Source organism: Alosa sapidissima, chromosome 11 (assembly GCF_018492685.1).
Source record: "Alosa sapidissima isolate fAloSap1 chromosome 11, fAloSap1.pri, whole genome shotgun sequence".
NCBI lineage: Eukaryota > Metazoa > Chordata > Actinopteri > Clupeiformes > Clupeidae > Alosa > Alosa sapidissima.
Window position 1 is genome coordinate 12,462,410 of NC_055967.1, and position 26,346 is coordinate 12,488,755.

At 39.9% G+C, this 26,346-nt stretch overlaps 2 protein-coding genes across 3 annotated transcripts in view; both read right to left on the bottom strand.

Annotated features, from left to right (window-relative positions):
• The window catches only part of LOC121724496 (metabotropic glutamate receptor 8-like), a 41,207-nt gene extending 19,939 nt beyond the window's left edge, over positions 1-21,268 (bottom strand). The window contains exons 1-3 of one of the 2 annotated variants that reach the window (XM_042111094.1): positions 21,086-21,268; positions 20,490-20,920; positions 7,769-7,985 (exon numbers count right to left, since the gene is read on the bottom strand). In XM_042111094.1, coding sequence (XP_041967028.1) covers positions 7,769-7,985; positions 20,490-20,765 — 493 coding nt within the window. In that variant the 5' untranslated portion in view covers positions 20,766-20,920; positions 21,086-21,268. The other variant, XM_042111093.1, reaches the window with a different exon arrangement.
• Positions 21,269-23,456: 2,188 nt separating this feature from the next.
• On the bottom strand, positions 23,457-25,671 carry si:dkey-42p14.3 (EF-hand calcium-binding domain-containing protein 10). The gene is made up of 4 exons (XM_042110617.1): positions 25,533-25,671; positions 25,066-25,230; positions 23,719-23,809; positions 23,457-23,627 (listed from the first exon to the last, which is right to left on the bottom strand). Exons 1-4 carry the CDS (start codon positions 25,633-25,635, stop codon positions 23,582-23,584), a joined length of 405 nt encoding a protein of 134 aa, XP_041966551.1. The 5' UTR covers positions 25,636-25,671; the 3' UTR covers positions 23,457-23,581.
• Between the last annotated feature and the right edge of the window lie 675 nt (positions 25,672-26,346).

A 26,346-nucleotide genomic window follows, 5' to 3' on the forward strand; every position in this document is an offset into this window, starting at 1 on the left:
CACCGGAAAAAATATTCCATGAAGGTCTAACTAGTCGGAGTTACAGTAGGTCCAGGTTGTTTCAAATCTTGGCTATTGATGGGGTGAGAGTTAGATCCTCACTACAGAAAATGTATGGAACTCTTAGTCACCTACTTCTACAACTCTGACAGGATTAATGAGATAAATATAGTGCCACTGTTTGTTAAGTCATATATTTAATTAAATGATTTCCGTTTCACCCCTCCCCTCTATACACTGTGTTTATGATTGTGGGCTTTACATTTCTGGTTAATGTACTGTACAGTTTTGTACAGTGTGTGTTTTCTTTCCTCTCATCGCATCTCTCATCTCCCACTCGCTCTGTTTCTCTGCCTTTGTGGAACAAGACAGCATGTCAACTATGAGATGACAATATCATCTGCTTATCAGGTCTATGTTTACACACTGTACATTTAAGTTTTGGGGTTTAGGCTTTATTGCAAATTGCCCTGAGCAGAAAAGCAAATATCCTTTTTCAGTAATTTTCTGAGTATGTACAGACTTTAATGACAATTATATGTCATGCAGTAGAAAGAGATAACGTTTAATTTCAAACATATCCCAGCTGTGCACCGCAACTATACAAGTAAAACCTAAATCTGTTCAGGCGAATATAGGCAGAAATAACTTGATGGGTGGAAACATATTGTTTTTGTATCTGTCTAATCTGCAATGAGGGAAATTTGAGGAACTGAACAAAGGAATTGTTTCATCTGCATTTCAAAGGAATGTCCCATTTATAGCTCTTCTGTTCTTCTCTATTTGACCCACAATAGCTATGAGAAACATGATGATTTTATGTGATCTCTGAAAATCACAAAATACATGCACAAGATCCCCAGCCAGAGACCAGAGGACCAGAGGAAATGGCCTTCTTAAACATCCAACACCGCCATCATGACGCATGCTGACCAGGGGACCAGAGGACTGCACATTACCCTTCCACTTCCTGCCAGTCACACTGCTGTTAAAAGGGGGTGCATAGACTTTATTCATTCTATATCTCCAGATCTCATATATATGTATAACATATATAAATGGGTATTTAACCCTCTCAACTTTGTTATCGAAGGTCTAATAATGTTCATAATGTCCATAACCTTCTGCCTTCTATCATACAGGCCCAAGCAAAGGGGTTGTTTTCCTAAGTGGAGCTGCTCTGCAGTGTTCAGTTCAGTCATCTTATTACCTCAGGTAGAAAATGTGGTTTGCAGTCAGGTGCACAGGATAAAAGGCAACAATACGGTATATGAAAAAAAAACCTTAATATGAAAAAAACCCTAAAATAGCAACAGGAATACAAGAAATACGGACATGCTCCAAATATGTGTACAGTGGCATTCCCAATATTTCAAAAGCTGAAACTCCACCTTTCCTCCAACATTTCAAAAGCTGAAACTCCACCTTTCCTCCAACATTTCAAAAGCTGAAACTCCACCTTTCCTCCAACATTTCAAAAGCTGAAACTCCACCTTTCCTCCAACCTTTTGTGGACTTGAAAGAAAAGAACTGTCTGCCTTCTCTGCACATGATATTCATGATATTCACTGCAGTTTGCGTTCAGTTTGTATCCCTTGGACTTCTACTGTATTTGCTTGTATTGCATGGCACTTCACTTGTAAGGCATTAAAAGTCTCTACTAAATTACTAAATGCAGAATTCTAACCCATTTCTCACAGGTGAATAGAACTGCATGGATTCCATGAAGCTACTGTATGTACTGTAACTTCTCTACCATCTTCCCTCTCTGAAGGATCATTTAGTCAGCTTGATGGACATCTATTCAAAGTCAGCCTTGATCTGCCTGCCCACCATCTATAATAGGAAGATCAAGTCCTGAATGTGTACAAGTAGGTAGTGCATGTGACTGTGGTCTTGACAACACAGGACACATACTGAGTGCTTCTCATTTCTGTGTAACCTGATGTCAGTGAGGAAAGATTCTTGGTCACCCTGATCAGACAGACATCCCTGTCATCTCAATATGTCCCAGAGATCCATCCTTAGGCATCCTTACTCGTTATACTCCATCATGCCATGGGCAGGGGCAAAACAAACATTTCCTTACAGAGACACAGAGCAGTGAGGTGATGCAAAACTGATTGATGTTCCTTCTGTTTTCCAGCAACGGAATCTAGATCCCCTAGTATATGACATCTTCATCTCATCTAGTAACATATCCCCTCCCCCCCCCCCCCCCCCCCCCTCTTGAGTGAGAGAGTAAGTGAGTGAGTGAATGAGTGAGTGTGAGTGTGAATCTGAGTGTGAGTGTGAGTGTGAGTGTGAGTGTGAGTGTGTGTCTGTGTATCTGTGTGTCTTCACATGCATGCATATATGAGGGCAGTTTCTAGGTTCCTCCTCTCCTACTTTGTTGGAGCTGAGAGAAATACATCTCCATTACACATCCCAGATAAATTATGTGTGTGGGTGCACTACCCATTTCCACTTGGGAAGGAATATTTGCATTGCATCAATGTCATAAAAGGCTTTTCTAATGCAGAAAAATCACATTGCACTTGTTAATGTTTCATAAATATGTGTTTTTGTGCTGTTATAGAAAACCAGAACACCGCTACATTAAATGTACTCTGAGTGATTTATGAACTGATGTTCGCACAGCTCATAAATGCATGAATTAAAAAAGCTCACATAAAAAAGAGCAGGGAAGAATCTGATTAACAGTTAAGTCTGTGCAAAGATAACTATTGGCACAACTACATTTTCTAGATTTCTCATATCAGAGAGGCATTGATATACATCTGTTTGAAGTAGTCAACGTTTTTTTGGAAAAGACTCAAAATGTAATACATTTGTGATAAGGTAATCATGACTTTGATCAAATAATTGTGTGAATTTGTAATGATCAATTGATAAGCCAATTTAGCTGCAAAACACTTGTTTTTTTTGTAAAAATCTGTATATCTGCATTTTAGCTGTACATACTGTTCATAGGCAACCACTTAGGTGGATATCCCTGCAGTTCACATGCTGCAAGCTCCCTCAAACATGTGACATCAGTATCTTTGTGTTGTGTGAGAAAGCTACACTACACGTTTTAGAGTGGCCTGTCATTGTGACCAGTCCTAGGGACATCTGTGCACTAATCATGTGGGATAAATAAGCCTTTTGTGTGTATAGAATATCACATATCACATCTTTTACTTCAATTAATGAAAAATGGGAGCGAACACAAAAGTGTTTTTCAGTATGCACATTTGTCAATCAAGTGCAGGCTGCAGACACAACCAATTAATATTGCATGCTATGTATACTGTATGTCAGTGTTATTACAGAGCTAAAATGGTTAATTGTCTTCAATCTTGTAACTGTTTGGAATGACTCACCTAAGACCATTTAGAGACATCACAATTGGTGCTTAATGCAATAATATAATAATAACAACAACAGTAATGAATGACACTAATAATCATAACAATAGGCTAATTCATCATAAGCAGCCTACTGTACCTTGCTTTAATACCCTGACCACCACAATAGTAAGACACTGCTGTAGCTAGCTAGAGATTTCTGCTTACTTCTCTCTCTCTCTCTCTCTCTCTCTCTCTGGCATGTTTCAATTTCCAAATTATCCTATGCTTCAGATTCAATTTAAATTCATAGTGTGAATCCAAAGTTATACTAATAGACATATATAGCACTTATTGAGATCACTATACATGTGCTGATCTAGGCAGCTCTCCGCCCAGTGATCTGCAGAACAATAAGAAATCTGAGTTCTGACTAGTAACTAGAGCTGGGAAATAATCATCTAATCAACACTGTAACAGCATCACACAAATTCATGTTCCCTTTTCCTTTATTAATCAGCTCGTCTTTGCTATGAGAGCGTTCCCCTGTAGAATAGCCCTGTTCTTATAGATTAGCTTCCTTGTTTCTCAAGGTCTTTCTCTCCTTTGTCAGCAAGATATGTCTATGCTTTTCTGAGTCACACTGTTGGCAGAATGTGTTTTCTCCTTTTGACAAGGCAACTGTCATATTCAATCTGATCTTATCAATGTCCTGGGTCCCAACTATTGTCTCTCTCCAGCCTTGGCTCAGGCATACAGTACCATTCATTTGAAAATGCCAACTAGTTTCCTCTGTTCACAGTTCTGTCCCGGCCATCCAAGACATGCCACCACCTAATGTGACTGTGTAGAGTTTTTAGGAGTGTTATTCATTTGAACATTCAACATCTATGTTGTTCTGTCGTGCCTCAAGCTCATGATGCTGTCAACTCCATCAAGTCAGAGATGAGGGGATCAAAATGATACAATGCCAGTGACGTGCAAACCTGATCCTGAAGTTTGACCGTTTTACAGCCCTTTTCATGACCTATGCAACCTTTTCTTTCTGCCCACCACTGACACTCACTACAAGGACCTGTTTTGCATTGAAGTTCCTAGCTTTGCATGTCAATACCTGAAGTGCTCTCAGTACATAATGCATATGCACATGCTCATTGGAGAAAGAAAGACACTGTGGAGCATTACATGACTTGCACTAGTAACAGAGGCGACACCAGGGGCCCCAGCAGTAGTGCTGTGGAGGGTGAAGGAGCACAGTAGAGCTCAGAGACCCTAATCCACCAACCCCACGGCACCAACAGCTGTCAGGTCTCCAGACATCACTGGTATGCCACCTTAGGGAGATATGGAGACCACCACAGGGGCCTGTCTATTCCTTCACCTTCTCCTTATGTACTCAATCAGCTGGACACAAGGAATGTCTGAAACTGTTCCTGGACACATTAAGGGTCAACAGTTTCACAGTCAGCATGCACTGCTCATTTCACATACATCTCACTGGGCATTTATGTCTGCTGCAGTCAAAGCTAATACTTGGTGGGAGTGAAGACTATAGGGAAATGATGAAAAAAAAATGATTAAATAAAAACTGCTGCAAATTTATTTGTTGTAGATATGTGAATTGATGTGCATTTATTCATGAATAAGGCACTATTTCAGATTTTATTTATAGATAGGACTTATTTATAGACGCTTTATCAAGCTGTTTCCTCGCTGAATTACGGTCTTATTTTAAGGTTCCGCTCAGCCTATGCAAAACAAGCACTGTTGTACTTTTTGGTTGTAACAAGAGGACCTTTTACATGTCTGTCTATGTCTCCTCTTTACTTGCTGCTTCATACAATCACACATATTATAGTCACACAAAGGTAGAGGTCCTCCTACTGATATATTACTATCTATAAGAAATAATTTCCTGAAATGTCCGCTGAATGTCCTCACTAGTGTCACACTCTCCAATTTGAGTGAAAGCTGCTTCTGGTCCCCTCACTGCCACACCAGAATTAAATGCATTGAGAATTTCACAAATATCATAAGGAGAGCTCTTCTTTGCATACTCAAAGTTTAAGGAAATCAGGGAAGAAGCTGAAGAAAAGCAAAAATAAGGCAACTTTGACTGGCCACTAAAAGACTATTGTTTGTGGTAAAAGTCTGTGACTCAATTAATTTCCTTCAGACTTGTTCAATTGAGAATTAAGACAGCCTTTATATAAAACATAAAGACATGCAGCACGGGAGTGAGTTAACCAGTAATCTCAGGCATCTGAATTGGTTCAGTCAGTATGAAAGAGGCTACAAATGAATGTAATCGGCAAACAGTTGTGGTGTAAATAGGATTCCTCTCATTTTACAAAGTACCGCCAGAATCCCTGATGAAAACATTTCATGCCAGGGCCCATCCGTTTGTTTTATGCTGTTTGCAATGTTAGATAACATAATGATAGTATGTCCATCATGACATACTATCATTATGTTATCAAATCTCGCAGAGTTCAGACTTCAACTTCAAACACTTTCCTCATTTCAATAGTTGTCTTGACAAATCAATGGAGACCATTCTTTTGAGAAAACCTGCCTATCTATTAGCCTATACATTCCATCTTCTTTTTGTTGCTTGTCACAGTTTGAACATTAAGACAAAGGATTTGCTCAGAAAGAAGCGATGGTAGCTGCTGTCACTCAGCAGGGTACAACATCATGTTATTGAAAAATCAGCTTATGAAAAATATAACCTTCAAAACTTCAAGTGTGTATTAAGAATTAACTGTAATATTGTGTTAGTAACAATAATTAAAAGACAAAAAAAACTTACATTTGAGATTGAAGGCAAAACAGTAAAGTTGTGTTCATTGGCATTATGCTAATTTCAGTTTAATCCACTACAACTAATTAAATCAATATGTGTGACTCCTCAGCCTTGCTTAATGTCCTTTCATGGCCAAAGCTTCATTTATATGTTTTGCCAAACTAGAGCATAAACATTTAAACATTTTAGCACTAGGTAAGTGGTGGGGATGTGAGGATGGGCTGCTCTGATCCCCTGAGGAGATGGATAATACTCTGTGGCAGGCTGCTGTAATGTAGCAGGTGTGGATAATTGATTGTAAGCCAGGCAGCTTATGGCGGCTACAGGGGATGGCTGGGGACAGACCTCAGCTGCCTCCTCCCGACTGAAGGATTCCCAGAGCAGAGACTGGCATTTACAACTCATTGGCCCAGCAGGTCTATCCATTTTCTCTATATTTCCTTCAATCAGGTGGCCATTTGTGGACCATCATCCCTGACTCATGCTAGTCACATTTCTGACTAGCTTCCAAAATGTTGCAGAAATCCTTTCACTTGGTACTCCATTTATAGCATAGCCTGATATAAAGAAACTGAAATATAAATATAAAGAAACAAAATATGATAGGTGGTAACACGTCAACAAATACAAAAGACAAGCGCTATATACTTGTAATATACACAACTAGTCTGTCCAGTCTGGGGGACATCAACCAATGACTTGGTGTGTTTGATTGGTTGCCTGCAGTCAGCCTAACATGAACAGCCCCCTATAGTCTTACAGTAGTACATCAATAAACCTACTACTGTTTGTCGTAACATGGAGGTATAATGAGCCTGAGAATGCTATGCACAGCTGTTTATGTCTCAGACATTTAAAATCCCAATTACAACATAATTAATGTGCTAAGCCTACACATCTACTTAGACTTCAGAAGTGAAGGATATGGTACAAGTTCAGACACCCATCATCTGGCTTGATCTGTTTATGCATGAAAAATATGTGGAGGTGTAATTAAGTCGTAATCTTAATGTTGCGATATGGGAAATAAATATATAAGTACTTTATAAAATAGATTGTTGTAGTATCTCTATTCCTCTGTCCTCACCCTCCCTTCCTCTCCTTCACTCTCTCGATAACACACACACCTCAATTTCAGTCTTCAGAGATAAATCACTTTGTGATGTGACTGCGATTGGCCCAGCTCTAATTGTATTGTGACAAATCACTGTGAGAGCGAGGAACTGAGCGAGCCTATTTATAACTATTTATTTAGAACACCTCTAACAGCAAACAGAAAGGCCCAAACCCTAAACAATATTACGTCCACGTAAACTTGCAAGTACATTCAGTCAGTTGTGAACTCTAAACTTAACAGTTTGGTTTACTTGGCACATTAGTGTAAATGTACACTAATGTACCAAGACAGCAATGTTTTGCTATCTTATGTGCTATTCAAGCTCCAAATAATTTTAGGGTTTGCATCTCATAATCCAAACAGTCTGGCTGTGTGTACTTTCCTGCTCACTAACAGGACAAATGCTGGTCTCCTGAAATGCAATTGTGATGATAAAGTGTCACCCTCCAGTCTGTACAATCTTGTCACAAAATTTGCATTGCATCACAGAATTCTAGAGCTGCACTCTGCACCCACCTGATTCCCGTGAGATCTGAATGAAGGCCTCCACGCCACTCTCACCATAAGAGCCCTCCGATGCCAGCGTGGACACATAGTTCCATCCCATCGCCATGACGATGTCCAACATGGCCTGTGCTTGGAAGGTGTCAGGTGGTACCACACGAGAGAAGAAGTCGTAGCGAGCGTCGTCACTCAGCTCTGGAGCAGTAGAGGCGTAGCTAATCTGAGGAATCTGTCGAAAGAAAGAGAGGCTGTAAGAGTCGACTGCCTCCTGCCTCCTGCCTCCATATTGGTACATAAGGGAAAAGAAGTTAGCCTCAGGAAGTGTCATTCAAACGCATCTAACAGAATATTTTCATGTCTAATGTAATCCGAGATCACTGTACAAGTACACCACGTCTGGCTTAGCTTGTACAGAACAGACAGGGGAGGAAAGTGGCCCAGGCCAGGAGGCTACCTGGGTAATGGTCCCCTGAGAGCAGTTGACAGACTGATGGATTTCTCCTCAGCAAAAGGCCAACACGTCCCCCGAGGCTCCACAGGCACCGTTTATTGTCATTCACAGACAGACACAGACCAAGCCCAGCCACCCATACAGATGTGCCACCCAGGACCTGGCAGCTCTGCACACCACGCTACACCCACAGTCAGCACCAGCAGCCGTGGGGTGGGGGTGGGGGTGGGGGGGGGGGCGGGGGGAGTAACTACCTCTAGCCTCTAGATCATGGGTGTCAAACTCATATTAGGCAGTGGGCCGGATTTGTTGGAATGAGACCTCGTGGGGACTGTCATGGTCATTTTCATTTCTCTGCATTGGTATCAGATTGTTGTTTGATGATAAACTCCTTTACTATACCCACTTATGAGCAAAGAAGTACAAATCATCTACTGACATCATATCCTTCTCTTTCTTTCAAACCATCCTCAGAAAGGAAGGCCTCTTCCTTTCTGAGGATGGTTTGTAGTGCTAGGTTTAATACATTTATCACAGGATTGCTTATTACAAATTGTTGTTCTGGAGAACTTTCTAATTTTCCCTTACTACCCAAAACATCTTGGGGGCTGTATGAAAGCTGCTGGCAGGCCTGATCTGGTTTGACACCCCTGCTATAGTAGTTCTCCATTTTAAAGAAGTCCAGCATGTAAAATTACATTTAGGTTGGAATACAGCTCTGTTAAAACTGGCATACTTCATGCCTTTTGAGTCATTACTTTACCATGGTTGGCTTTTTAACAGTATTCACCACATTAATGCAACTGTTTATCTTCCTCAGTATTTACTGAGCCTATAAGTCTTTAACTGTAGCCTTTCAGTCCGTGTCCTTGAAAGCCTTTACAAAGTCTGGACAAAAATAATTGATGTATCAACTGTGTCTGTAAAGGCTTTTCAGTGCGCTCATGCGTAACAGGAATGTGGCGATCAGGGGAGATGCTGCAGATGAAAGAACACACACTGGCTGAATAGAACATCATTACAGAAAAACAGAGTTGTGTGGTCGTTACACATACAGCTCAGATGAACACCTTCTATGTTCATACACAAATATACTTAGGAATAATGATTTAATATGATATAAGAATGAAGGGAGGAAACTTTACAGAAGGGGATATGATGTGCTTGTGTAGGCCTGAGATTCACCTGATATCTTTATGTTGGGCATTTCCTTCGACTTTGCCTTTTTTCCCCACCATAGACCTGTATGTCAACTGGCAGGGTAGGTATAGAAAACACCAAGGCCATGGATTCATTACCCATAAAACACTTCCCCAGAGTAACCTACAGGGGTGTAGTGAGCGTTGGACGCGGGGGAACGCCGTCCCACCACTTCTTGGAGCATTGTTTTGAGCATTTTAATATGCATTTATTAATATAACAAGTGTTGTTACCAGTGACGCATCACGCAAACGTCTCCAATTAGGCCTCTTTGTTATACAATTCGTTACAAGAATGACCGTCATGCTGTAGCACTCCACCATGCACAAATATATTCAAAAATACGCAGCTCGTCGTTCCACGTTACCCGAAAGTGGCTAAAAAAACATCGATTATACAACTGCCTGTATCCGAATCTAGCCAGCATCTTCATGGCCCACTGTTGCAATTCCTTCTTTTGTGTTTTGCAGAAAGCAGGTAGGCTGCCCACACAGCGTGTTGAATGCGTGTGAATCCTGCTTGTGATTGCCATGGTTCACGTGTGGTAATGAATGAAGCCAGGCTACAACAAAATAACCATTTTCATAGACTTTGTTGGAAAAGTGTAGTTTGGGTGAAGACATTAGGCTTCATTTTGAAGCTAATCCATGTAATGTAATTGTTTTTTTTATTCATTCATTTTGAATTCATGTTCACGAAAGCTGGTAACAATGGCCTGGCCTACTCATCGATGTATGTGGAGGTGCGAGTGTGACAGTTTTTGCAATGATGTCATTAAAATAGCGTCCCTCCACTTTAAAAATCCCCACTACACTGCCTACGACTCAAAATAATGTGAACTCAGGACCCCTGAAGAGCTAAGAAATACATACCTTGAAGAAATCTACTCTAAAACATACTGGGAGCCAGAGGCTAAAACAGGAGAGATCACAGCCATAAAGTTTCTTGGCTCAATTCTTTTGCTCAAAAGTGAACTCGGAAATTTAGCTGTGATGATGAGCCATACTCATATATTCTTTGGTTAGAATTATACCACATTTATAAAACAAGCACGGCTTGTTAAAAAGTATCTACAATAATGAAGGCCATAAGATGCTTGAGATACTGAATTCAGGTCACCAACACAATAACTTACAGGATGTGTATAATACTAATTGACAGTTGCTCTTGTAATATACCATCCACCTGATGACAACATGCTGACTTTCTGTGGTATTTCCACTCTGGCTTGCGTTGGTGTCAGACTGTATTATCTTACAGGTTAACCGTTAAGCAAAATTAACACAGTCTGGGTCAGTAGATAGGTGATGAAACAGTATTTCAGGATGAACAAATCTATAAAATATACGCTCAATTCAAACCAGTTGGGTCTTTCAGAATAGGACAGCCTCTTCACCCCAGTTTGAGCATTAACTAAGCATGCATTGAGAAGAGCACAACTGGAGAGACACCAGCACCCAACACTGTAACACTTTTGCTCATCACTTAGGTGAGAATTATCACTTGCACACTATTTTTGGATTCACACTTTCAGGTGGTCTACACACTTCAGTCTACAACACTGCATTTCAGCTCCTTGCATGACAGTCTTTGGGTGGTGTTGAAGTTGAAGAAAGAAGCTACATATCTTAGCAAATTTAGAAAAATGTAATTATCAGGAACTTAAATCCTGTGTTCTAAAAAGTAAACGTCTGCAAAAACGGCCAGGTAAACAAATTTAAACATTTAATGGTAGAAAATACTGTTTAGCATTCTGGCTTATCAGAGCAAAATAAGTTGCCTAATAAGTTGCCTAACATTTTAAAATGTTGCCTATTTGTTCAACCATTGATTTTCACTGTACTGTATGGGTTATCTGTGACTTGACTGGTTGGTAATAGAATAGAGGAGTAGCCTACTGTTATGACTTCATTGCTGAGCTGGTTTTAGTTTGAACTGTGAACTAAATCTGTATGCATGACTAGTTACAGTTAAAGCCAGATCTGTACCGCTACCAAACTATGGGAAAATGAAGACTACATAATAATCTGATATCTGATATCAAAGTAAACTAATGAGTATGAAAGGCAAAGAGTCTGAATATTCATGAAGCAGTATGACAAACTGCCTTCAAACTGGCTGCCAAGTCAGCCAATCTATGAGAGTTATTGGGTTGGTGACATGCTAGAACCACTGCTCGTCTGGGGCATCATTTATAAAATGCTCTTAGAGGCAAAATGTACAATGGTTATGAAGACAAACTCAGAATTATAATTACAAACTCACACTCAAACTTTCTTCCCTTCAACTGAATTGCAGGTATGCCAACAGCAACATACAGAATAATCTGGATCAGAATAATAAATATTGATTGTTGTTTTGTTACTATTATGAGGTATATGAATATGAAGCAGTATTAGCAACCATAGTAGAATTAAAAGCAGTATTTTTAGCAGAACTAGCTTTATGAAGCCTCTTAATGCTCTGATTAATTGCTACCACCAAACTAGTGTAGCAATAGCAAGGCTATTCTCCAGAGACTATGCTGATCATGTGGACCATGTTCACCAGAGACCAGATATTGTGCTGATGGATACATCCGTTTTTCAAACTGCAGTACTTGTTTGAGCTTCTCTCTCCTCTGTCCAGGCAGTCAGGCACATATGGAATAGGGAACCGCACAGCATCAGTGATGTTCCTGACGGCATGACTGACTGCACCCATACTGCCATCATGACCCTTATCATTGGTTATATACACATTATCATTCAGTTTATGCAATTGCTTTTTTTTTTTGTACTTTTCTCATCATAAGGCAGTCTTTTAAAATGCTAGGATCTCATGAAGGCCCTTCACAGGGTAGATATTTGATATCATTCAGATTGGCACATTTCCATGAACGTCTGTGATTTATACATAACATGCATGTGCACAAATTTAGGCACACAATGAGTTTATTCACAAGACCTTCAAATGAATTTGGTTGTGTGTGCATTTGACCTCCATAGGGTGCAGCATTAACTGGTTTCAGACAAGAACAGAGACTTTGTTCCTAAAATAACCTAGATGCAATTCAGACAAAGAACAATTAGCTGTCAGTGCACTAGAATGGACTAAAGATGTTTGATTACTTATTTTCTGGAGAACAAGGTTTCTGGAACAGAAAGAAAATAGCTCAGAACTAGCACCAACGAGCACTCACTAATTACCTAGAATCCGCTTGGAGTAATAACAAGGAGATGCTTCAGCAGAGGTATAATTGTAAGTTAAGGAGAACAAGGCCGTGTGACAGCTGACCGACAGGGTATCTCATTAGAAAAGAGAAAGTGCTGATGGTTGAGGAGAGTCAGCGCCAGGAGACCACCAACTGTTTCTGGGTGTCTCACACTTAGTCTCTCACACTTAAAGCCTCCCAAGTCTGGCACTGCTGAGACGGTAGAATAAAGTATAACATAAGAACTGCTCTCTCAAGATCAAGTTTTCCAAGTTACATCTGGCATGTCATTTGGAATTATAGGTCAGTATGATTAAAAACACCTGTCTGTATCTGTGCCTTTTTAAATATTCAAGTTGAAATGGTTTTGTTAAACTAGTTTTGTGATGCTGATTCTTTTTAGCTTCACAGCGATTATGAGTGAAGTGCAAGGACTTGCCATATGAGTTTGGTGTTGGATTCATATCGTATGGATATTTTCAAGTGCATTAAGCATAAGAAAAAATCCAATAGAAAGCCTCTCATAATAAAGTCAGATTTGCATGCCGTAGGCCATTTCCACAAATCTGCAGGGGGATCAAAGCAGTGCTCTGCCAGCACATCTGATTGTAATACGGCCAATAAGGAGATAAAGGCAAGTATCGGTCCTTACACTTTTAGAGACATTAAATACCCCACTGGAGTCAGTATGATGTATTGGCTGTGTAGCTGAGCTGCAGCCTGTTGGAAGATCTTAGATATGCACCAAAAGTAGCACTTGCACTGTATTCTTGCATCAACTGTAATCATATATCACTTCTTTACTTTATGTACTTGGTACTTTAATTATGTTATATTCTTTATCTTTTCATTTCAATTCTTTTAACGGCATATTTTCTTACCATCTTTTGTTTTATACTCTGGGGTTGATGATCCTCTTGCCGTATAGCATATTGAATGGTCTGAGTATGAAATGTGATAGAGAAATAAACTTGCCTTGCCTTGCCTCGCCTATGGGGGCATAATGGTGATAGATTTATGCCGAATGTGCATTTGATTCAATATTTACTTTGCCTATCTTTCTTCATTTCAAAGATACATCATGCTGCAGCACTGGAGAAATAGAATCCCCCATCTTTTCATCCTACCGGTGTTGTTCTGAATACTGCTTCTACCAACACACCGTTGAAAAATTGTGGCAGATGAGTATTTCATGAGTATTTCATCTCATTCCATAATTTTAATGCTAAATGGGATCTGACTGGACCTGGTCCAAATTCCAACGTGCCACAGTTCAGGTAATTCACACGATCCCCAGGGTCAGGCTGTAAATGGCGAGTTCTATTGCAACATTCTGGGGTATCTCAGGGGGAACCATAGGACTTGCATTGTGACACACTGGCATTTGGGTGCTTCATCATGGCCAAGTGCTCACTCACAGTGCATGGAATACAATAGCCATCCACCAAGGTGCAGGCACACCTGATATTTAAAGCCAATGGGAGAAGACACCCTGATTGGTTTACTGCATGCTGCACCCAAAACCCATTCACGAGTGCAAACTGCATATATCTTGTACACATGGTGAAAGATTCATTTTCAAGTATTTGTGTGCTGTTCCATGTCCATGTATGTGTAACAAGCAGAGAGTCTACACATTGTGCACCTGTCTACAGTATGTAGGCACATGGCCTTCTACCATCCAAATAATGCAACCTCAAAATAACAGGCGTCACACCAGGTTTGTGTTGGTCAGTCACGTAACAGCTTCCCGCTGCCTCAACATAACGGCAAGATTGTGACAACAATGTGCCTGAACACACTGCATTTTAAAACAAACACAACCGTGGATGCTTTAAAAGCAATACAGTAGGTGCTGGATGGAAGCAAATACATGTTAAAAAAAGGCAATGAAAAATTGCACAGCATCGAGAAGTGGTGCACAAGCCAAGTACATCATTAAGGCCGACCTGAGAATTCATGGTGTCAATGCTTTGACTGAGTGATTCAATTAAATCAAAACTAGCAGGCCAATCAATTAGCTGTGTACAAGCATTCTTACTAGACAGAAACTCAAACTGCTGTAAGAACTGCTTTATTGTATCGTCATCTACTAAGTGAGTAAAAAACTAAAATGCTCATAGAGTTCATCTGAATGGATACCTGTGGCATTTGGCTGGCATTTACAAAGGCTGCATCTGGACAGGAGAGATGTGCATGAAATATGGCAGCGCAATTAAGAACATTATCTGGCAACCACTCATGGAACAAAACTGTGTTACGCAAGACTGTTGTGTCCATCACTTGCAAATTACTCATATGGAAAAACTGTAGGGAGCTACAGCTGTCATTGCCAGCCATAGACATGGTGTCTACGCTGCATGAGCAAGACCCAGATGGTAAGTTCTTACACGGAAATCCCAGTTTCTCTACCTTCCTCTGTCCTCTTTCATCTTTCTAAATTATGACATGATTATATGATGGGCAGGGAACTTAGCAGGGAACTAAAAGACCACCTTGACACATATTGACACACTGAAATTAGGATTATACACTAATTTGGTCAAATGTTTTTCCATCCACAAAAGGTTTATTGAAGGAAGATAAAACTGAAAGTGTCCCATCTGAACAAGACAGCTATTTCTGACTGCCCCATATGCTGATCTGTCAATAAAGCGCTTGGATGGAGTTTTTTTTTATCTCTGGTGGCAGGTAAGTGTCACTATTCATCTAGTGGACAGTTCAAACGCCTGTAGTCTCATGGTCCCTCTGATGGGCTTTGAGCTCACACAGGCTAAGAACAATGTCTCCACTGGACCCTGGGGCAGATCCCTGAACAGACGCTGCCCTCGGCACTCTCTCTGAGTGAGTCTGTTTTATTCATTGGCATGTGAAACAATACTGTCAGTTACACATTAATATACAGATACAGTGAAAGCACATCTTTCAACAGATGCATCATCTTCCAGAAGGGGGGGCTGAACTTCAAGGATCATTTGTTCTTCACCTATTTCCCATTTACACCTCATTGCTTCAGAACAAACATTTACCATGAAAGAAATGTCAAGGACACATCTGAAATATACAAAGCACTATGATGCAGTTATCAATGCCATGACATATACAAAGCACTATGAAGCAGTTATCAATGCCATGGTTTTGCATGTGAAAGCAGGGTTATTTTGTCTGAAGCAAAAGAAGAGCTTCCTGGGTTCAAATCCGTAACTAACTTCCTAAATTCCCTTACAGTCCACTAGTCCGGTGTGTCACAGGGGGTCTATCATTTCACTAATCCTATGAAAGTGAGATTCATAACTAAAATCATATCCATTATTAATAAACCTACATATCAACCAGGCCAATGCCACCACTGCACCACCCTGTTGTCAGTACAGAATGGAAATTATAGTGGGCAACCCTCATTCAGTTTTCTGTTGGCCAGAGGCAAAAGGCATCACCTTCACATTAGCGATTTTCAGCAAGTGAATATTTGATGAGACTCCGTTTGAAGATGGGATGTTAAGGTCATGTTTGATTATCACCACACAAGCACAATATTTCCATAAAATCAAGGACTAACTCAGAACACTATCAAGTGTTCTTCTGAGTGGCAAAAAACATAGGCTACCATAAAAATAACACATAGACTGTTAAAAATGAAGACATGTATGAATGATGAATAAAAAAAACAGTGAAAATCCTTAATAATTGACAAACAATTCATGAATATGTCATAAAAGCTTCATGTTAACAAAAGCACAACATATTTGTCAAAGTACAACATCATGCTAACTGTTGAAGCATGTAACTGTTAAACTTATCTCGGTTCCAATAGTTCATTAATATGACACTCTGGAAAAGCCTTCGCAATGTAACAACTGGCATCACGCTATGCGTCATTTGTTTCTTTGATCGCCGCTAGTCTCAGATTTATGATATCCATTGACTGGCATTCAGCCCATAGAACTACACTCACAAATGTGTCGAAACGTGTGCCATTGTAATATACAATCAACTATTTCACTTTGATGAAACACTATAATTTATATATATAAAAAGATATATACATGAAGAATAACAGATGGCACCTAGGTCATTCAGATGCTAAGTAACTCAACAGTAAGTAACAAAGGTCTGCCTTTCTCTCGCATGACTGCCAACCACCAGCAGCTACTGAGTAATAAAACACGGACATTCCGATGATTGGCAGCATGCCAGCAATGGACAGCTACTTCTCAATTACAGCTCTGTTCCAAACATCAGAGGCACAGGGTACATCAGGGCACTTATATCTGCGCAAAGGGAAATTAGACTATACGTTATTTTCTCGAAATCCATTCAAACGATTTGTTTTATTCTTGGTGCAAACGTCTTTACATTGTATGTGCACCAAGTAGGCCTTTGCCCATCCTTTCCCACGCTTTGGTTAAAATAATGAAACTTTAAGCTTACCTTTACTAGGCAATAAAATACTGACTTGTTTCTTACAAAGCCACGTTCTGACATCCATCCATATCTTACACTATTTTAGGGATGGGCAGACAAGCTGAATGCAATGATGGCGAAAGTTGAACTATTTAATTTAGCAAACAAACTAGCTTGACAACTGTTTTAACTTTGGTACTTCACAGTAGGCTACCATACGGGGAGCTGTATGGTTCAAATCTAATAAATCATTTAAACAACGCACAGTAAAGCGCTGTCCATGGTTCTGATATCAGAACCATTATGAAGACGATCAGAACCATCTTTGAATATGTGCAGTGAGAAAAGATGTTTGAGAATGTAGTCTAGAATGTGGATTATGGAGGACTAAATTTTGTATTAGTATTTTGAAAAATAATTTAAATGATGCATGGTAGTCCTTCTCAGGAGTCCCTTGTGACCGATATGAAATAACATGCTTGTTATTATAAAAGCCCAGTGTTATTGAGAGTTGAACAGATTGCAATGTTAAGTACACACTAATGAAAGATAAATACTGTATAGGTAGACAGACAGATGGATAAATGGATGAGGATCCAATTCTGTTAATCATCTCTAATTATACTCCTCATTAAGCTTAAAATGTTACAGCAATCTTGTTTTGGACTATTGTGATTTCACAGCAAAGATTCCCATACCACTGAACTGAATTAAGCATTGGCTGGCCATGCCTTTCATAGAAAATAAAATCCAAAAAAACCTTCAGTAAATCAACAACAGAGAACCTGAATTTCAAAGTACACAGAGAAGCATTTCCTTTCATGCGAGATGTCTTTTATTTGCTGACAGTAACTGGTTAATCATGAGAATCGGCAAGTTGCATTCTGACATGTTTCTCCTCAGAAACATCCAATTTACCTGTCCTGTCTGTGTCTGTGTGTGTGTGTGTGTGTGTGTGTGTGTGTGTGTGTGTGTATGTGTGCATAGCGATGGTTTGGTTTTCAGATTTTCTGCTGCCTTGGCAAAAAGGGTGTGAGTGAAGAAGCAGATGTTATCTCCCCAGGCTTTGTGAAAGCTGTCACCCTTCCTGATCAGAACACAAGGTAAATATGTGGATTGGCCACAGAGGCTTACCAGGGCATGACAGCACTTGAAAAAATGTATAGTATCAACTGACTGTAAAAGAAAGAGCCCTGCTCATGTATGCACACGGACTCCAAGGCTTCCCAAATCGAGCGATCTGGTGAGATGGAAAGTGATGCTGTGCATATGTTATCCTCCCCTACTGGAGGTGGGGTGTTATTTAACTGTGGTAATATCTTACGGTGAGCTCAGACGATTAAAGCAGGTTTTGGATCTCATTAGTGGATCCTCCAGGGGGAGGAGGGCTCAGGGGATACTGCCTTGAGGGCATGATTAATTTTGCATGCAAATCCAGACATTACATTTAGCCGACCTGACAACTCACAGAGACACACTCAAGCTGGCAATGCGAGACTGAGAGTGATCTACTGCTCCATGGACCGGACTGCAGACTGACCAAAGAGCATAGAGGGTGACAAACAACTCTTTTGTACAGACATTAGATGGCTCCATGGACCTCTTGAGTTTTACTATTGATCAGTGCTTCTCACTCGCATTTCCTCTGATACTGTAGAACACATTTACTTGCTTTGTCAGTGAAAAGCCTCACGTATTTTCTTTTTCACTAAACCTTCAGCTTATCTCATGCTTTAAAGTTGTATTCAGATTCCTCTGTAAGATCCATCATTTTACAAAACAAAAGTGAAAGACAAAGAAAAGTGGTGCATTCCTAACCTTACACTTTTAGGATCTGCACCCGTAAGGTGTTGCCTGCCAGTTTCAGTCCTGATCACTTTGCATTTGGTGAATGGATAATTCATGTGTGTCAATGGGCTCTTAATTTTAATGTTTAATTCCATCCACTTCCAACCACATTTACTAAATCTTCTTGGTTCCTCTGACATTGTCTGTCAACTGTGTGATAGCTATAACCTGCGATGGATCTGGCTATAAAATTGCATTGGAGATTGAGATCTACTCCCATTTATACGCCCCTCTCAGTTGATGAATAACTGATTGCTATTATTGATGGAGAGAACAGATCAGATCAGACTTGTATCTGTTGAGATTATTTAGCGCATTACCAGTCCTCTATTTTTGGTAACCATGACAAGTGCTCAATAATTCATGAGACATGGTGCTGTAGATGAACCCACTGTCATGGTGTGCGATAAGCACCCTTATCGGTGCCCCCTTATGCGGTATTTCCCTTCCAACACCAATTAAATCTGATTAGGGAAACGTGAGTCTTCTCTTATCTCAGATTTAGTGACAGGAGAGTGGCTCTGTTACTGTTCTGATCTGTTAAACAGCTCTTTGAATATCAGCTCAATTATATTTCTGACTGCTCGGTCTTATGAAACAGTAAATACAACTTACCAGGAGCATTCTCCATTGTAACACCATATTGTTGGGTAAAGCACATACTCATCAAGCATGTCATGATTTAATCACAAATGCAGGAGAATTCAGAAGCAGTAGGTGCAATATGTCGAGTCTGTCTTTGTAGTGAAAGAGGGAATACTCCACCACTTTCAACCCAGAGTCACCCCCCCTCCTCATGTCTCAGTGGAGCTTAGCCAACACCATTCAGCTCAATTACAAATGCCCTCTGGCATGAATCAATAGAGCACACTGTATTTCAGCAAAAAGGTCATTTTACAGTGCTACCTGGGAATGCAAAGCCATGGTTTCTGGTATGGTATCTGATACTAAGTTTAAATATTAACTAGGTAAACATCTGGGAACCTGCATTCCAGTTAGAGACCGCTGTCATGGAACCAGACTCTCTGTGTAAATACAATGTTTTGTCAATCATACAGCAATGATGAATACAGACCGAGTAAACCAACTCACACGGCCTCACACAACTCATTAGCAATCAAACAACTTACTGCATGAGAGTAGTAGGCCTTCATAATCAAACTGTCCTTTTTCTGTTTTTGGATCATTCCATGCACAAAGGTACTCTCACACACATTCTTGCATACATACATTAATCTAATACTGGATTAGATTCAACTTTCATCTGTCTGCTGTAGCAGTGTTGGACATGGACATCTTCAGTACAGTCCTGCTGAGGATATCAGGATGAAATGTGTTCCGACCTGTAGAATCTGCATCTGAGTGCATATTTAATTTACAATCCATCTGACAATTACAAAGATAAAGACACTATTCTACTGGCAATATGGCTATGCACTGTGTATGCATCTACATGTCTACATGTTTTTAATACAGCAAAACATCTTTTTTTGTTATGGTCCAATTGATTTGAGTTGATTTGGCATGAAACGATCCTTTTCACACAGCCAGAAAGGTAAGGGCTGTAACAAACTCTTCAAACAAAGTAGAGATCATTAAACACCAGGCAACCAAACCATTAACACAAGAGCACTCACCCCAAACAGCCGCAGAATATTGGCCACCATGATGGACACGGAGCTGGCGGCGGCTCCGATCACCCCGACGACCTTGTCTGGCTTAGCGAAGACGGGCGGCTCACCATTGGCACAGTGGACATCAGATGAGTCCCTCTCGATGAGTGCTTGCACAAACGTTAGGGACTGTTCCAAGGCGTACGTGTCACGTGAGCACGTGTCTAGGATGAGGGCACCCAGTGTGACATTTGGCAGCAGCTCTGGGTCTTTGTTAATGAGGTCGATGGCGAAGAGCATAGCCTCAAGTCGGTGGATGCCCTTCTCCTTCTTCAACTCACCGCAGGCCAGCCCCGGCTCACCACGGGCATGCACAGGGAAGAGCCCTCCGAGGATGATGTCACCATCCAGGCGGATGGAGTGGCCAAACTCCTGTGTCTGTAGTTCAGGCTTCTCTGTAGTGGCCAGAGTTCCCAAACACACACTCATCAACAGGAACAAGTGTCTGTGCAGCAGCGCACAGCAAACTGCTGCTCTATGCATGTTGACACAAGGGGGCTATATAACCTCTATACACGTTTATATATGAACAGTATATGTGTGTTTATCTCAGAAAATACCAATACAGTTGTGGCAAATGAAAGGTGGGCAGTCCTGGTGGTCTGACTTCAACTCCTTTTCCACAGAAGCAGACCCCTGGCCTTGCAGCCTTTCAAAAAAACTGGATTCATGTGGGCGATGATCTGCACAGAGAGTTGCTAAAATGAAAGTTTGTGGTGATGTGCAGGTAGATACCTTTAACTCCACACATTAGATGATAGCTGCCATCACTGTGAGGTCTGTAGAGTCAAAAGCAAAGGAGAATGTGTTTCTATGTTAAGTGCATTGTTTATATGCAAACCACCATTTGGTACATGGAAGTTGAAGCCATAACAAAAATTTCCACAAGTTTGATGTTACTCTGGCATAAACAAATTTCCCTTGCACTTCCATTTACCACTTCTAGCAGCTTCTATCACTCCACTACCCAGAGAGTGAGTGTCAAGAATCACAGCATGCCTTATTCAAAGATCTATTTTGATCCGGAGTGAGAAATTCCAATTTAACATTTGGTTAATAGCTCTAGAACTAAAAATAGGTATACAGCTCAAGTAACACCCACAGGCTTTTTCAACAAAAAGAATGAGCGTGTTGTCTACCAAGGCTGTTAACAAATCTTCAAAGACTGTTGAAATGAAAGCTCATCTCACTGACCCATGATCAAGCAGTATTGGCAAACACTTGCAATCGCACTTGCACTAACCACTAAACCTCTCCTTTCCTTAATCCAGCCTGTTTAAACAAGATGAAACCTAGGGGCTAAATATAACGCTTTAAACTACTTTATCACACACGATATGATACCTGAGCTATACAAAATTTTGGCACCCCCACAATCCCCATTATATAGTTCAATTAGGCTCCCAGTTGTTCAGCAATAGCTGAGGCTTTAACAGAGTGATTATACAGGGTGAAGGCAGCTCTATTGGTGTAACTGTGTAAACCTTTCGCTGACAAAATAAAGATCTTAACATTTGAAGTTCTCATCATTCAACGATTATTTGCTGATCTAGTATAGCCTACTCACAAACAAATATTTAACAAATGAAATCTCTTCACAAATAATACGGATAGATTGTATTCTTTGAGAAAGTCACGATAAAGAACAAGTTCTCAATCTAAGAAAAAATGTCACTGTGCCCTTGCCTTACAAAATCATGCAATGCAATATGTTGCGTAATTAGCTATCCAGAGTGCACGATATCGGGCACCTGCTGTCAGAGAGCAGATGAACTATGTTTAGGGTGTGGTACAATACACATTTGGAATAAAATTGCAAACAATAAAAAATAATTGCCAGACAGCTTTGTCGTTAGATCAAACAGATGCATTAAAGATTGTAGCCTACCTGGCTATGGTTAGTTCCGTGCCACATCCACTTTGCCCGCAAAAATAAGTCTGTCGGTGGTGCTGAAAAGGACAGCGATCCAGTCACCAGGACACGAGAAACCCTGCGAGTGGAATCTCTGAAATGTGCTCCACTGATGGGTCCTGCATCACCACACCTCTAGTCGCTCCGTCCCCACGTAGCCTTTGAACGTCAAACTTTGCTCTTGTTCTTTTTCCGAGAGATGTCTCTATGCTGTGACTATCGCTCCAGCAACAGGACGGACGTGTTAAAGCGAACCAAGCAATTTACATATTTTTTTTAAATGAAAACATGTATACTTTTTTATAAAACGGCTATTTGAATCAGTCCGAAGGGGAATAACACACGAGAGCAACATGTTATAGCATACACTTTATTTTAGTTTAAACGAAATGTAGACCTTGACAATCATTTCTCATGGAACATTCCCTCAGTGACCCACTCTGAACCTTGGTCAGTCACCCTGCGTTTTGTTGACGCGCCTGCTCTGAACTAAGCACATTGACGCCACCTTGTGTTGAACATCTGACATAACCGTCTCTTTTTTTACATGGTAACCCAATTGTTATATTTAGCACTGATAATTAAGCAAACTTTAGCATATTTTCTAAACAAACAAAATAAAAAGCTTTTCTGAGCTTTCTGCACCTTGAGTTAAATTCCTTGGTCAGGAATAAGCATGTTAATCAGCTAAACATAGTGCAACATATTTTACATTGCACCAAAAGTTGTTAACATGATATCCATTCATATGTGATGCTCCTTTAGTGATCTGGAAAGATGCATGGATATTATTCCAAACCACAGGGGTATATGAAGGCCTCCACAAAGAATGCAGGTGTGTCGGCACATGAGATGACCCACTTAGCTCCCTTTCATCATGAAAAACTCATGGAGTCATGGAGGAATGGGAAATTACAGAAGACCTTCAAAAGTAGTATTATTCCTATCGCCTTTCACACATAAATCAGCCTATTATGTCACAGTGATGTTATATTATGTTGATGAACTGTATTGTACAATTTCAGAACTGGTGAAATATATTTAATTTGTTGTCAATTTTTGATTAACAAAGTTGTGGTATATACATTAAAAATATTTGAGCAACACGTCTGTGAAATACATCCGGATTGGGCTCCACAGATCATCACTCCTTAATGAAAGTTTCTGAGCTTACAGATAGCCCCATTTTCCTGAAAAAAAGGAAAAAGAAAAAAAAAATGTTTCCATAAGGGGGAAAAACGCTTATATATAAAGGTAACTTTAAAAATAAAAGCTACTTACGCCTCATTTTTAAATGTCTCTTTGGTGATTTGGTCTGACACAGAACCATCTGGACAATCATTGATATTCTTAATCCCAAGAGTGGTGAGAGCTACAGAAAGCACAATAAATGATTAAAATTGTTATTAATGAAGTGGTGGCACACTGTGTACAGCGTCCTCCGCATTTATTGCTATTTACTACCAGTAAAAAGAGGTCTTAAAAGAAATCATCTTTTGACAATTTATCTTATTTCCCAATGACAAAAATGACAAAAAATACCTCACGGAATATTAAACAAAAACACATTTACACCTTGTACAGCCTCTGCTTGCCAATAAAACATCTCATAGGGACCTTTTTATTTCTTTTCTAAAACGCACGGTCTGAAGCAAATAGTTTAAGTGCATTCATGGTGCATCTAGTCCACTATTGCTAGTTGGACTGCGGAATAAGTGATCAGACACCAGGTGCATGGTTCAAAAGGGTTGCTCTTATGTTTCTTACTGTAATAAATCATGGGTGTGTTTTGGGCATAATACCCCTTTAAATCAATGAGAGTGACATATGCCATTCCCTTTAAGAGAGAGCACCTGTACGGCATGATGCTATTATGAAGATGAGTGAAGTAATTGAACTCTTAGGCAAGGAACAAAGTCTTACAGTTATTTACTTTCACAGTACTGACTGACCAGAGGTTATAATCTGAAAAAAGCAACACTTGCCACAATAACATTTGAATGATTAACTGATAACTCCTAAGGACGCACATCCTAACACACAAGCATTGCAGTAGGCAGATCACAAGGTAGACTTCTTGATCATGCGCTCTCAAAATAAAAGTAAAATAAGCTACTGCACATTTCACTTTAGACCAGGTTTTTCTTGGTCAGTGATGTTATCATTTTCAGTGACGTCAAAATAGCAATTTATGATCTGACCACATCATGTTTTTTTTTATCGACACATGTGTGTGCATGGATAATTTGTTATTTAAACAGCGCACTGCGTGTGTATTTGGTGGAATGATTGGGGATAAAGAACTATGTTCAGATAGGAGACTGAGATGACAATGCCAGAATAAAATTTAAAGGATGGTGGTTGGTTTAATATTCACTTTAATATTCACTGGATTTACATAATTGTAATATGGACATCGGTTGGACATAAATAAAATGTTTAAAATGAATGCTGCAGTTTTTTGGTTTACCAAAATTGATTTATGCTGTGATGAGCAACTCTGAGCAACTAATTTCAGTGAAATACTTAGACTATAAACTACCAAAAGATGAATTTCTTAATGTTAACCAGCTAACAAAAGTGACAATATGTGGAGGGCGCTGCAGGCTATGATGCATTTCTGCTCACCTTCTTTGAACTGAGTATAAGTGATGTGACCTCGATTAACAGGATCCAAGATTCCAAAAATGGCATCCAAGTTGGCATCAGAAAACAGACATGGGCTATTCACTGAGGTCGTTTTAGATAATTTTAGTTGTTCCAACTGTTCAATCAAGAATTCCCGTGGTCTTTCTGATGGAGGGAACGAGAGAGAGAAGGTATAGCCTGATTCGCTGGTAACATGAGAGCTAGGCTATCAATCAAACCAGCCACCCTATGTTAACATTTAGCCTAAACTGTAGCCTTTTCATCTTCAATGACCGTCAATCATTTCGTTATCTATTGCAGAGAATGTCTAATAAGGGGCTCTGGCTCTGGTAATGTAACAATAGATGCTAGCTTAGGAAAATGAGTGGCGATCTAACTTCAATTTGTGTTCACGGCATTGCACAAACTTGTAGCAGAATTCAATTATATTTCTGTTTCTTGCTTACCTGGCCTGTGAAAGAATACCATGCTGGTCAAATTATCCATAAGTTCTAATATTTTATGTGTCTTAAGATATTCTGTTGCCTCTTCTTCTTTGAGGGAAGTCATGTTTCGCACGCACTTCTCTTCTTCCCTCTCTGTTTATATCCCGTTGCTATGATACCAGAAATTAGAAAGCAGTGGGACCCAAGATTCTAAAGCGCGCCAGAGCCCTTCTCTGAGCGCGCTAAATACAATTAAAAATTAAAAAATAGCCTAATAGGCAGACCTACATAGCCTACATAAAATCTTCGAGAGGAACCATGGCTGGATGCTGCACACACACTATATTTGTGCACAAAATAAACAAGCATAAACCTAGCATGTACGCCTTTACACTGTATACAGTGCATAAGGAAAGTATTCACAGCGCTTCACTTTTTCCACATTTTGTTATGTTAGCCTACAGCCTTATTCCAAAATAGATTAAATGTATTTTTTCCCTCAAAATTCCCTCTATAATACCCAATAATGACAACTTTAAAAATTTCAAAAAAAGAGATTTTTGCAAATTTATTAAAAATAAAAAATGAAGAATTCACATGTAGCCTATTCACAGCCTTTGCGATCAAGCTCAAAATTGGAAAGGCACACACCTGTCTATATAAGGTCCCACAGTTAACAGTGCATGTTAGACCACAAAACAAGCATGAAGTCAAAGGAATTATCTGTACCTCCGAGACAGGATTGTCTCGAGGCACAGATCTGGGGTGTCTGCTGCTTTAAAGGTCCCAAAATGGCCTCCATAAATGGTTTGGAACCATGACTTCCTAGAGCTGG